The 15,280-nt window shown below is 34.0% G+C and overlaps 1 protein-coding gene across 2 annotated transcripts in view; it reads right to left on the bottom strand.

Annotated features, from left to right (window-relative positions):
- The window catches only part of SGCZ (sarcoglycan, zeta), a 1,069,593-nt gene that overhangs the window by 158,615 nt on the left and 895,698 nt on the right, over positions 1–15,280 (bottom strand). The window contains exon 3 of one of the 2 annotated variants that reach the window (XM_012640949.1): positions 2,102–2,203. The exons of the other annotated variant lie outside the window; for it this stretch is intronic. Coding sequence (XP_012496403.1) covers positions 2,102–2,203 — 102 coding nt within the window. The remainder of the gene's footprint in view (positions 1–2,101; positions 2,204–15,280) is intronic. 2 annotated transcript variants of the gene reach the window in all.

Raw genomic sequence — 15,280 nt, 5'->3', positions numbered from 1 at the left:
TACAAATAATTCTATAATATTCAAATAGTCCCATTTGTACAATTTTAACAATTAATTAATGGTTTATATTAGTCAACATGATGTACCAGTATTCATCTCAAGTGTTAACATATGTCCTGTTCTTTATAAAACAACAGTCTATGATTTGTTTTTGTAGTGTATATGTGGAGAAATTTCCCAAGGAGTAAATGAGTCTCCTTTTATTTCTGTTCTCAAACCAGATTTCCTGTCTGACTGCTGATGTGCCCCTCTGCCTACGCTTTGCCATGCTTCCTAGTTACTGGACGGAAACAACGAGAGAAGACGTAGGAAGGTCATACAGCAGGGCTGGGGTGTGAAAGGGAGCATATAGTCATCAATCAATGTGATAGGTTTGGGAAATGCGCATGAACTTGAGGTAATCCTTCCCAGGGATGGTTAGGAAGGCCAATGGCTTTAATGTTATAAAGTTAGTGGACTCTTCCTTATGTGGTCTATGGATAGAATCTAGACATATCCCCATATCTCAGGAAAATCTAGCTTACACCTGTTGTTATACTCTCAAAAATATCCCAGATGAAAAGATAAGTTCTGTGATCTGCCTGCTGGGAGAGGGCTTTACAGTCCTTTAAATTATGTTCCCAGGCAGCCACTACAAATTGGTCTAAATGGCTTTAGAGTTAAATCATCTTTGCTGTCCCTGTACTTACCAATAAGATGCATTTTCAAAGAAATTTTGGCCTATATTACTTTCACATTCTTCCTACATTAAGAAATTTCTTGATTTCCCTATATAAATTTCATTCCTTCACATATTAAACTGTTTAATAGCACCAAACACAGGAAGATCTCAGTAAATAAACATGAAAGATGATGACTTCCAATCAAGCAAAGAAATTAACATGCGTAAGCATGCTATTTTTTTCTCAGTTTCATAAAAACAAAAGGAAGCAAAAGCACCAAACAAACTTTTATTTTAAGTTTAATAGTTTTTTTAAAGTTTACTCATGTAAGGTCAGGTATTCATACATCTGTCTATAGTGTTACTTGTCTGATCAAACTCCAGAAAGTAAAGTAGTGTCAAAATAAAATTTCCAGTACCAGAGTGCAGTCAGTATAGTATATTAGTGAAGTCTTGTCAGTTCCCATGTTAAAAAATAAATTTAACATTAATATAACTATACCAATTAAAAGTTTTATGAAAAACAATCTTTTGTTCTGTTTTCACTTTGATATTAAAGGAAAAAAACTTTGAAGCAAATTATTCAAATTATGGCTTACTATACAACCCACTTGCTAACATCTTATATTGGTAATATGAAAACATTGTTGTAGTCTAAAGTAGATTTTAACATGTATGAAATAAGTATAATATTTTTCCAACTTTTATATAACAAGCTTTCCATTATTTCTGCCTTAATAAATTTATTTACACAAATACATATATATCTCAGGAGAATGTCTAATAGATTTGAAAGATTCTAGTAAAATTTTGATGTACCCAAGAATACTTACTACCTTTTGAGAAATAATACACTGAAGCCAAAATGAACATGATTCAGCTACAATCTTGATTTCTAGCATGCTGCTAAGTGATTAAACTCATATAACACACGCACACAGACATTTGAAGGATAAATATTCTGGCTTGTTTAAATAATGTATATCCAGAAATAAATTTAATTTCTAAATTAAAATAATTTGTCATCTCTGCTAGAAAACACATGTTCATTAAAGCTGAAGAGATGTATAATATATTGAATTAAAATCATTAATTCAAATCAGTGCTTTTTGCAAAAGTTACTCAAAATCTATCAAACGCCCCCTTTAAATTACTGTAATTGTGTATTTTAAACTTCCAGCAAAACCAGAGGGGCGAATTTTGTAGACTAACAAAAGCAACACTGCAGTTCAGTTCAAAATGGTTTTCTGATTTGTCAGTTTGAAACTAACCTTCTCCCCTGTTTTTTAATTATTTTATTGCTGTGATTTCTACACAGAGGTCTTTAGCTTAAGAAACTAAATACATGCTGAAGAGATAAGGGGATTCCATCCTCCTTTTCAGTCTAAAACATAACCTCTAAATTATGTTTTACAGTAAGCCAAAGCCAGGATCACATACCTTTCGGGAATGAATTTCTTTCACATACAATGGAAGTAGAAACTCAGATATACCTTCAAGTCGGATTCCCTTCTTGGTGACTCTCAGATTTCCCATACCATCCTACAAGCAACGAAATATAGTTCACTTTTAGGTTAATTAGAGAATGAATATCTGGCCATAATTTTCTTAGGCCTAAATTGAGAAAACGAGCTCAAATCAGTGATGATGTAAGGAAAATGAGAGATTGAATCTACTTAATGAATGGTTGTAGCACTTTGCATGCATATAGAGGGCTCTATTTAAAATGAAAAGAGGATTATAAAAGACTGGTATCTTCTCCTAGCTCTATAAGAGACTAGGATTTATCCATGAATGAATCCTTTACTTTCTGCATGCATCAGTCAGTTCAACTATTTATTAGGTATAATGATATTTACTACTTGACTATTGGAACAATTTTGTTTGCCAAGAGATCTAGTAATATTTTACATTACAATTATACAAATAATTCTATAATATTCAAATAGTCCCATTTGTACAATTTTAACAATTAATTAATGGTTTATATTAGTCAACATGATGTACCAGTATTCAAGCCATGAGTTAACATATGTCCTGTTCTTTATAAAACAACAGTCTATGAGGAGGATAAAACAAGCGCCTGAATAATGTTTATGAGACAGAATAAAACAAGTAACAACAGAGTGTTGTTGGGAGTTTAAAAGAGGAGATTTTACATCTGGTAAGAGAATAAATCATTTCTCATGAAAGGCTACGACAAAGGCCTTGACAATGTGGCATTTCAACAGGAGAGGTCCTTGGAGAGTGGAACGAATGAACATGCTGGTAACATTTAGGAAATAGCATGTCATATGATCTGGCCAATTTATGGGGTTTCTACTTTGAAATATTGGGAGAGAAAACAACTGAGAATATGTTTAGGGGCCAGAGAAAGGAAAGTCATGAATGCAAAGCTAAGGAGTATGTATATACTTCGCTAAAGATAAGGGGATTCTATCCTTCTATCATCCAAAAGAAGAAATCTAAAAAAGTCATTAAATGGCTCAAGGGCTTGCAATGTTGGAGTTAAGCTTCAAAATTAATCTGGCAGAAGGATTGCGTAGGGCTAACTGACAAAAGTATTGGCAATAATGCACAACTTTATAGTAAGCGTGAAGAGTGTGGTGAAAGAACAACCTACAGACTCAGTAATTTATTTGGAGATACTGAAAAGGAGGGCATTTAAGATTAATCTAAGATTTCATAACCATGAATAAATATGGAAATGTAGTGATTTTTAAAAATTGAAATAGTAAAATTTGTAGGCTCAATGCCAAAAGTATATTTAGCTTTTCACTTTCTAACACTGAGGTATCATTGCAAAATGCAGATACATATTCTATCAACCAGCACATCTGTAGAAAGGGGTAGTGGAGCAAGAATTGATCAAGGAATACTTGAATCGATCATTGTGGGTAATCAAGCCCAGTGTGGGAAGATGTATATAAAACAAAGGAGAATTATTGAATGATGACTAGGTCTGTGGGTGGAAAAGGTATTTTATATAGTCAGGGAAGTTGTGATCAGTATATGAGGAAAACAAAGACACGATGATGGTCTCCCCCTCTACCCTGCACTATCTCCCACAAAAGAAAGCCAATGAAGTAGTATAACATGAAGGTATTAGTAATAGGTGATAATTAAGGTAGAAAAGTTTTGGAGAAAGAAAGAATGAATAGGACTTTAATTAAGAATTGAAGGACTTTTAAAATATTTTTAAGCTAGACTAAAGGAAACTACTAAGAAAGACATTTTTAGGTCTCGATTGTTCCACAGAAAAAGTAATGGATCTTAACTGAATTAAACTTGGGATAAGAGTAAGGAAATTAGTTCTGGAGGCAAGTGAAGAAGCTCAAAGCTGACACTGGAAATGCCTTATAGGAAACCAACCAAAAATGAATGAATGAATTAATTTCAAGCAGAGTTGAAGACTTATTCTAATGATAAAACACATACTTTTGGTGGGGTGAAGACACACTCTGGATTCTCTGAGACAGGGCTGGTTTATACTGTTTTTTTTAGTATCCTCTTTCATTTTCAAAAATAAACAATGTCTCTGACTTAGACTTTAAATTACATGGTCTTCAATTTACTGGCTCTAATCAGTGTGGTTTGGCAACATTATACCTATCTGAGAACAGAAACAGACAGAATTAACAGAGATATTCCAAACTGAGGATTTGCTAGAAAGGAATGGTGGAAAATCATAGGAATGTAGCATTCTAAGCTATCAAAATATAATGTCCTAAAATAGTTGACCATTATTTTTCTTATTGAGTAGTAACCAGTTAAGCCAGAAGCAGTGTTGGGCTACCAAACTAGAACAAGGTTAAAGAATGGCAAATGGTGAGAAATTAATGATCAAGTTCAGTAGAATTTAAGAAATATGACAAATGTTAGGACAGTTCTATCATCAGAAAATGAAATTGTGGATTTTGAGATCTTGAAGGTGAGAGAATTTTCAGAGATTTAAAGAATACCCCAAGCAGTGGTAGCAGAGGTGGAGACAAAATTCTTGGAATTCAGGAAGCTGAGAATATTAATTAGAACATATAATGTAACATGGCGCTTTCAAAAATTATTTTGTTTCAGGAGGATTTTGTTGACTAAATCTCACACAGTGACTGGCCACTCCAATGCCTCCCAGAAGGAAGTGTTCTGAAATATTCCCCATGGAGTAGCTATTGAAATACCTAATGTCACTGTTAGACTATCTAAGGGCAATGGAAATAAGTTCTATCACAATGTAATCTCCAATTCAATATTAATTTTAAAAATGTTTTGACAGGTTGATTAGAAATAAGAGTACTGGCCATCCAAAATTAAGTGTGTTATTGCTTATGCTATACGCATATTTAGTTTTTGAAAGTTTTCAATCTTAAACTCAATGTTTATCTTCTTATATAATCTACATAATGTATGATTTCAGATATATAAATAATTACATCTCATTTAATTATATAAAGTAGAATTCCCCTGTATAAATGTAGGACTGGCTGTTTATTCTTTAATGTATGCTAAATAAATAAAAAAAATCTATTTAATTTTCAACTCCTAATTAAAGAGGAAGTTCTCTTTAAAATACCTAAACATTTTCTTTTTCTCACTTGTTTTATGCCGATTATATCTATACTTTTTAATGAGCTGTTTTTCTCCAACCATAAGAGAAAAAACAAGCAAAACATAAGCTGACAACCTACTTTATATGTGTGTTTTTACTATGTTGTTTGCCGTAAACCCATATTTTATTTTCAGTTTAACTGGCCTTTTTATTCCTGGATATTATTAGGAAATAAACTCTACAGTGGTAACAAATTGATAGACCTAGGAATTTGACCTCTAATTCAACTTGTATGGAAACGTTTTTAGAGATCGTAGTTAATAATATAACTATAATCTGAAACATGATTTATTATTTTCTCTTTGCCAATAGTTGTTCAAATTTCACAATTCACATATCTTAAATTGTCAGAGTTATAAGAGAAAATCTTAAATATATTTGTCTATTAAACGTGACAACAAATATTATACTTTGTTCCTCTTACTTGTACTGGTGTTCTTTTAGCTACATGTATGATTTTCCAAAAGTATAATAAAATAAAATTCAATGTGTTTTCCAAAACTTCCTCTACTGATAAAACAATTCCCTTATGTATTTTCTATATATATTTCCTTCTTATTCTAACTATCCACATATCACTAACCTCACAGACCATCTATAATTGCTTAATAAAAAATCATGCAGGATAAAATTTGATCAATAAAAATAAAATAAAAAATAAAAATATGTTAATCTGATAAGGCAGATAGGATCACAGTGATTCAGTATATGGAGTAAAAATGGATGCAGTAATAAATCCAACAAGACTACAAGTAAGGAACCAGCCCAAAGTACCCTGTAACTTGACATAAAAATGGTAAAATTATAAAATTTAGTTAACAATAGAGCAAAATATATGTGTGTATATATATATATATAAAATATACATAAATATGTGTGTGTTTATAAAGTTCACATAAGATAAAAATGGAGACCAGATCATAGCTATTTAATACAGTAGGAACATTTGAAATACCCACACATTTTATATTTAATATTCTTGAGAAAAATATATTTTCCCAGAGGACATTGGGATCACTATCAGGAAAATAATCCTGGTGTTGCTCAGTCTCATATTAACTGGATAATGCAACCTTAAATGTGCATGGAAGAAACAGCATCCACCTTAACTTGAAGTTAAGGTTACACCTGGGGATAAAATCAGTGGTTGTGGTTTGCTATAGAAAAACCGAGGATGCTCTTATAAACGAATCATATTTCTTGGTGGTAAATGGAGACTAACGCAAAAAGCCTCAGGCATTCGACTTAAGGAAAATAATAAGTAATGGATTAATAATAATGTTCTGTACCCTAAAGATTGCCATCTGTAAGTGGGTGGCTGAGGAACTTCCATATGTTAATCTTTTTAACAAGGTTATAAAGCCTGAAGCTTCACTATGAGCATGCTTGTCTTTCCTAACTGTGCTTAACAGAACACCAGAATTATAATAGATCCAATGAAAAAAGAGTTACTTTTTAAAATAAATTTAAGAAAACATTGTATGATATATTCCCACTCAGAGATTCATAATACACATTAACATACTAAACATTCTGAGAAGGCTGAAGTAAAGAAACACACTTCTTTATTTAATATAGATGTCTCCAAACATTTTATCTAATGGGCCTTCACTCACTCACCCATCATTTGGAGTAGGTGGAATAACATCCCTTTAAATACACTGTGGAAATTCTGGGCTAATCACTTATATTTTATAAACTCTGAAGAAAGACTTATTAAAAAGGAGGTTCATTTTTTATTATGGAGGCTCAAAAAGAAGTGATTAAAGAGTTATAAGCTCCCATGTCCCCACAAATGTTTATTGAGAGCCTATATATATATGGTAGCACAGAATTCTGTTATAATTTGGCTTTCCGGCTATCTTTAAATACCGGGAATCATATGCTGAACACTGCTAGAAATTTGATCTGTTTCATGAATCTTATTTCTTATTGTTAGTACAAAGTGAGAAAGACAGGTAATCTTGAGCACACATCTGGTTTTTGCAAATGATATTTGCCAGTAATTTAGTCCCTATAAGGAGGATCGCCTCTTGCCTTGAACAAAATGAAATTTCTGGATCTTCAAATTAAGGATAAGACCTTAAGGTATGATAACTCCACAAATATACTCCTCATGGTAAGGTCATGTCTAAGAATTCTTTCCAGACTGTTAAGATAACATCTTTAATTTCCACCCTAACTATGGCTCTAAACATAATAGCTGAGTTCATACAGCACTTTAGCAGATATTGAGACTATATAGCATGTGACAACAACCCTGGAAAATAGACTCATTCTTTTCCTCATTTTATTACAACAGAAAATAAATGAGGTTAAGTGACTTTTATGCAGCTAATAAGCCACTCAGCCAGAACAGAAGTCCAGCACTTTCACTCTTAGTCAATCCAGGCTATTGTACGGATAGGAAATGCAAGTTAAATTTATTTTATTATGTCACCCCAGTGTGGTTGTCCTAATTAGTCGTCATCACTATTTCTGAGTTAACTTTTATCTCTTCTTTCTTAAAATATTTGCTTTTTGTTTTGAGCATTTTTCTCTATTTCATTCACCAGCACAAAGTTCTCATTTGGCTCAGACCTGCATTATGGTATTCTGAAAAGAGAAGTCTGACAAGACAAAACTCTAGTTTGGAATGAGTATAAAGTCTTCCATGAAATGAAGTCCTCAGAACAAACTATTGATATGTGTACCCCCATAGACGGTGTTAAAGGAATCTAAAAATATGTTTCCTGAAAATAAAAATTTCACTTTTTTACATTCTTCATATGAATGGTTTTGTAATATATTCATTGCATAAAATTAAGTTGCATGTGTATGGATGTGTGTATTTATGTGTGTTGTATGTGTATTTATAACAGTTAAGTTGGACAGCAGGAGCAGGTAAGATGAAGTTGTTCAACTTAAAATTGTAGATATTCTTGTGAGCTGGGACTAAGGTGAATGTCAATATAGAAAGGACAGAAAGCTCATGAAGACACACATGAGCAAGCTGATTCTCTCTGTGGGATTAGGCAGTGGTACTATTGATAAGAGTTTTCTGGTGTTGGGTTGCTTTATGGTTCACAAATCTAATCTCCACGGCGATTTGGCTTGTGCTTTATTGCGTTTATAAGACTGTAACACTGGGCCTCTCAGAGTAAAAACGTCCCTTGGGGTTTTAATGTCTGAAGCTCCTTCCAAACATCAAGGAGAACCTTTCATGCAGAAATACAATGGGTCATCTCTCAGTTGAATCTCAAAAGACCCTGTAAGTTTCCTTGAAGGTTGCTATAGATTTCCATCTATTATTTCACCCTTGAATTCTGAGGGCAGATTTTTTTATTTTCTAAAACATGTAGTCTAGCACCATTTCTTTAATCCAATAAATTCCTGGTAAGCACTCATTTGGGAAACATTTAACACAAGTTTATTTTTTCTATATTTTATCTAGTATACTTTATTATACTTCCACATGGCACTCTTCCTGAGTTTTGTTTGTTCATCAAGTATCACAGACCAACATCAGCCTGTAATGGAATCCTTCCTGTGGGAACTTTCCCCTTCTGCCTTCTCCAACCCTTTTTCATTGATGTGGTTCCCACAAAAACTGCCATTTCTTTACCTTATTCTGACATGTGTACCACAAATGATTCAAGCAAGAGTCATCAACGAAACCCAAGCCAGATCATATTCTTTTCCTAGAATTTCTTGAATTAAGGACAATAATAACAAAAATAATCAGTTAATCGTTCTCCCTTTGGATGTAAACCTGAAAACTGTGACCATATGTTAGGTATAGGAAACTATTTGAGGATCTGCAGTGAAAGAGAATAAGCCTAGGATAACAGAGGTCACAGAAGGATAAAAAAGAAGCTTAATTTCTGTTGGCAACATGTCCCTGTTGCTAGTTGTTCCTGAGGCACAGGGGCATGAATATCCTCCCCAGATTTTTTTTCCAACACTTCCTTCAGTATCATGATCCCACAAATTCTATCCCTCTCCTCTCTCTCTTTTTCCTGAACCACTTCCTAGTATAAAACTAGAACACTTAAATCCATTCTAACAGATTTTATGACCTACACATTCCTACCTCTTCTTGGTGATCTCATCTGGTACCATGGCTAACATTCCTTTAGTTCAATCAAAATCATATACTCTTCCCTCTCTCCAACCCTCGTCCTCTTTCATTTGGTTATCTCTGTCTCATCCTTTGTATGGAAATTTGTATATATCCTACTGAAGGCATCTTCTCATATAAGCTCAGAATTCTCCTTTTCTTTTGAAATAACACCATACACATTCCCTTCGAGAGCCTTACCAGAGCTTGTGCCAGTCCGTATCCTTTTTTGTGTTAGCCTCTGATTATCAGGTTATATGCTTATTGGCAGGTACCACATCTTTTTGCTCATCATTAGTTCCAATTTTTTTTTTTACAACCAGAATTTTATAACTCAGATTTATCTTTTGAATTCTAGACAAAGGCATTCAATTACTTACTGCCTTCTATTAATAGTTTCTAAAATGTCACAGGCATCCCAAACCAAGCATTTCTTTAAAAAAATTAATCATCTTTCAACTGGAACTGTTTCTCACATATCTCAAGGAATTGTTATCATCTCTATTTAGCAGAAATCTGTATCTCATCCTGGGTGTATAAGTTCTACTGTTCATAATGGACCAGTCCCTATGTCCAATCCACTTGTCTTTGATTGCTCTACTGCCTTCCTTCTGGCATTGGTTCTGGCACACAACGGGATGTTCTGTCCAGAGAACCATTAAAGGAAGGACCTATCACCCCCTTGCTGGAATGACTGTGGATGAGTAGTCTTTAGCTTTAAGCCCCGTCAGGGATTGCCATAGCCACTAAAATCTCTAAGCTTCTAGAAAGTAGACTACCCCTCCCAATTTAGGGCAGAAACCTTTCTCACAAAAGTCCATATATGCCCCCTCATTACCTCCCTTCATCTACTCTCCTGGCCACTTTCTGTAAAACTAGGGTTTAGCTGCAACATAAACCAGATGTGTAGGTATTGTCCCTGATAAGGAGAAAGGGACTATATTGCAAAGGACTGGCAAGACTCAGCCAGCAAGATTAATAGCAGCAGGATGAGGGAGAATAGGGGTGAGATTGATTTCTGATAATGCTTGATCATGTAGTCAGAATATAAGGTTGGATTTGGGGGTACTCTCCTGACATATGTAACTTTACATCTGTTAAGTACCCTAGGAAGTGATCCACACTTGTTACTCGAATGGCTCCTAGAAATATGGAAAAAGGGAGGACCCATGTTAAGTTAGGTTAAAATGCCAGAATTGTCATGGTGATCGTGGAAGAGGGAATGAAAGTCTCAGGGAAGTGGCTAAGCTGGAGTGGATCATCTATGTATGATCAGAAAACCCACTGAATGAATATGATCTATGGAAAAGCCCAGATGATATACCAATTACCAACGGCATTAGAAATCACTGGTGAAAAGAATACAAGAACCAAGAAGTCCAGTGGAACCACCTCTGTTTGGGTCAGAGCTGATGGAAGAAAATGCTACTATAAAACTAGGCTTATTGGTAGCGATGGGAATGGCAGAACCCTGACACAATAGAGGCCAAGTGGCATCCAGAAGCCAGGTGAACACAACGATGGTAAGGAGAGGCTGGATTAAAGGGACAACCAGGGGTACAACCCACAGAAAGTTGTGGAGGTGTTTAATAAGTCTTTGTATCCATAGTGGTAAACAGATATTTAAGCAGCAAAGGTACTGATTAGTTTGCATCATCAAAACATATTAAGCATAAGTGAACAGGAAGCTAAAGGCAGTTGTCTCAATAAAAAGTCATGATTCCTGGCCCAATTTTGATCCTGAGTCAGTTTTTTGACCCATAACCTACAGAACTTCCTTGACAAATTTTGTCAGTAAATGGAAAAGTGCACTCACTGCAGCCTGAGAAAGGCTCAGACTGTTCAGAAATGAGGCTCTGGGTCATGCCACCAGATAAGGCACCTAACTCCACTTCAACAAAGGGTTTGCTCCAACTGTTGGGAGCACCAATGGCAGAAAATTTAGCTGCCAGCCTTGTCAGCTGCAGAGAGCCATCTTTCCAAAGGCACGCCTCTACCCATCTTTCCAAAGGCACGCCTGTAAAGGCTTACATAACTGAGTGACAATGTGAGAGTATAAAGACCCAGCTATCATATTCCACCTTTGGACAATTCTCAAGGGCCATTCTAGCTCCAGATCCCTTTGTGGAGTTATTTGATGCTGCTGTGTCTCTGTATCACAGCTCGACACCTCTTTCTGCTCCATCCAGCTCCCTGTTGTAATGTTTAGTTTATTGAGAAATATTTATATTGAAATGCAGTAACTCCATAATACTTTTTAAAAATTAAATTGACACTCATTAAAATATGTATCTACTTTGTTCCTAGTGCTCTATTTAGTCTTTATTTTTGGAAAATTTCTTATGAAACATAGTGAAAAATGGGTTCTGTTTTCCTTCGTGATAAATATTATGAGGATTTTAACTTGTCAAATTGAAAATTTGAGTTTTGATGCTAGGAATATGTGTAAAGTCAAGATACTGTTTGAGTTTTGAGGGTGGGTGAAAAAGGGTGTTTATCCTTTAAGCCACATTTCTGTCCAGCCATTGGTTCATCTGGCTTCAGCCTGGATAACTGCACAGGCATTGTTAAGGCACAGGTAAGACTAAAAAATGAAAGTAACTTGGTAGTCTATATTATAGAAATCAACACATTAATATTTCTGCCAAGTGGGAAGAAAATCAGGATAAGAGGATATTCGTATTACCAATTCTAACATGATTTTTTTTCCTCCAAAGAGTGCTCTGTTAAAGTACCATCACAATAGCTAGGATTTGGAATCAATCTAATTGCCTATCAATGGATGAATGGATAAAGAAATTGTGGTACATACCCACAATAGAATATGATATAGCCATAAAACAGAATGAAATCCTGCCATTTTTGCAACAACATGGATGTAACTGGAGAACATTATCTTAAGTTAAATAAGCCAAGCACAGAAAGACAAATCTCGCATGTCTCATTCATATGTGGGAACTGAATATTAAAAAAAATTGATCTCATGGAGACAGAGAGTAGAATGATTGTCACCCTAGGCTGGGAAGGGTGGCAAGGAGGGAGGGGGATAAAGTGGAGATGGTTAATGGGTGCAAAAATAGATAATTGGATATAGATAGATAGAATGAACAATATTTGATAGCACAAGGTGACAATAAGAGTATAATTTAATCAACAATAACTTAGAGTATAATTAAAAAATGACTAAGAATTGTAATGTTCTTAACACAAAAAAAGATATTAAAACATGCCTGAGGTGATGGATACTCCAATTATTCTGATTTGATTAATACATATTGTATGCCTGTATCAAAATATCAAATGTACCCTATAAATATGTAAAACTATTATGCACCCATAATAATTACAAATAAAAAATTTAAAAGATAAATAAAATATCTAGCTTTATCAATTTTGACTAAAAACAAACAGACAAAGAAGTACCATCAACACCAGGAAAGCACTTCATTTTTAATACTTGTACTGCAAGCTTTCCTCTAGAGTAATTCAATTATTACAGACTTTCTTAAAATATTTGTTTTTAAACAACAGTAATTATGTATGATTTCTAAAATCCAGACAAATAACACAGATCTAGGTTAGCTTCTATCTGCCTGAAAGCCAGAGAAGAAACATCTCTTCCCTAGATGAACACTAAATCAAAGTTTTGATAACAGCTGCTTAGAATTGTTGCTTTTTAAATTTTTAAATATAGGTACATTTAGAAAACTGTTAAGAGACAAAATATGATATTTAGTGACATATTTGTTGAGAAGTTATCGCAGTATATAGCTTCACTATCCATGCTTTTCCTAGCTGTTAGTACAAAATTCAGAGTCATTGTCAATGTTTTTTTTTTAGTCACACAATAAATCAGTTGCCATGTCCTATGAATGTATTTGTTGATGGGTTTGCATGGTTTATCGGTGTGCATATGTGTTGGGAGTGCTGGTATTCAGATAAAAACTAAGCATGTATTACTGGAAAAGTTGGTGTGTAAAGTATAATGCATGAACACCACAGGTATCATGTAGCCATGTGAAGCAAAGAAGTAGATGTATACTCAGCAAAGATGATGGAATTTTAAAAAAAAGAAAAGAATATTACTTAGAAAATAAAATGTAGGAAATAGAATATTTATATAAATTAAAGTGTGTGCATAAAACGGAGGCAATATATTTATAAGAACACAAGAAGAAAATAATCACTAGAAAGAACAGAATTGTTTACTGTAAAGAGAGAGCAAATGCTGATAACAAAAGTAGAATGGAGATATAAATAAGAGGAAATTGAGGAATAAATAAATGAATAAAAAATTAATAGTAAAGAGTAAGAGAGGCAGTTTGAAGGGACCGATGATACAGTAAGTACAATGTTCCATAAATTGACAGGCATAATTATCTCAATCTTCTGCACCTGATGTTAAAAATCTACTGCAGACCTGGTCAATTCTATTCCCCTTTGTCTATCTTTACTGCTATCGTTTTAATTCAGTTTCTTTTTCTTTCATTTCCAGCCTATACTATGACATCAGTTTCCTAAATGTTCTCACTGTCTTTAATACATCCAAATCTTTTCTCATATTGCTTACATTCAAACTCTTAAGAAGCAAATCCTATTTTGTCAATATCCAAAGAAAAGCTTAACCAAAAATGCTTTTCATATTCTAAACCACATTCTGGTAAATTATGATCCAATTACAGCAACAGTTTTATTGTTTCACAAATATATTTCCCATAATGTATCCTATTCCTTCTTATTTGTTTCCATAACAGATTATTTCTCTTTTATTAATGTATTTATTCCAATGAATTACAATTCATTTATTACTGGATATTCTCCCTGTGGTTTGAGTTCTGAAAGAGAAGGGATTATGTTTTCCTTGTGTTTTTATTTCTAGCATTTATCAAAATGACCTGTGTGTTAAAGCACAGTTGCACATACTTGATAAACATCAACTGAGGTTAACAAAATTAGTTTTCAGGATATTCAAATAAAATTAGAATGCCTATGCCGCAGTAGCTCATAGCAGATTAATGCACCCACTGAGAAATTCTAGAAAATCTATAATACAGTGCAAAACCAATTGTATTTGAAGGTAACATACTTTTTTATGGTAAAATATACATACCATAAAATTAACCATTTTTAAGTATACAGTTCAGTGGCATTAAGCATATTCACATTTTTTGTGCAACCATCACCACTATCCATCTTTAGAAATTTTCATCATCCCCAAATGAAACTTTATAGCCATTAAATAATAATTCCTCAATACCCCCTCCCCACAACCCTTGGTAACCATTATTCTACTTTCTTTCTCAGTGAATATGACTTCCCTAAATGCGTCTAGTGTAATCATGCAATATTTGTCCTCTATATATGACTTAGGTTACTTAGCATGTCTTCAAGATTCATTCATGTTGTAGCATGTGTCAGAATTTACTTCCTTTTTAAGACAAAATAATATTTCATTGTACCACATTTTGTGTATCCATTCATCTGTCAATGAACACTTGGGTTGCATCCATTTATTGACTACTGTGAATAATGCTGTTACGAACATGGGTGTACAAATATCTCTTTGAGACTCTGCTTTCCCTTATTTTGGGTACATACCCAAAAGTAGATTTACTGTGTCATATAGTAATTTTATAATCAATATTTTGAGTAATTGGATACTGTTTTTCACAGTGGTTATACAATTTACATCTCTACCGGAAAAGCACAAGAGTTCTAATTTCTTTGCTATCTTTTGTTTGTTTGTTTGTTGTTTTTTTTTTTGAGACAGAGTCTCATTCTGTTGCCCAGGCTAGAGTGAGTGCCTTGGCGTCAGCCTAGCTCACAGCGACCTCAAACTCTTGGGCTCAGGCGATCCTACTGCCTCAGCCTCCCGAGTAGCTGGGACTACAGGCATGTGCCACCATGCCCGGCTAAT

The sequence above is a fragment of the Propithecus coquereli genome, unplaced genomic scaffold, assembly GCF_000956105.1.
Source record: "Propithecus coquereli isolate 6110/MARCELLA unplaced genomic scaffold, Pcoq_1.0 Scaffold159, whole genome shotgun sequence".
Lineage (NCBI taxonomy): Eukaryota > Metazoa > Chordata > Mammalia > Primates > Indriidae > Propithecus > Propithecus coquereli.
Note: the sequence above shows the minus strand (reverse complement) of the source record. Positions and strands in the feature narration are given on the sequence as shown.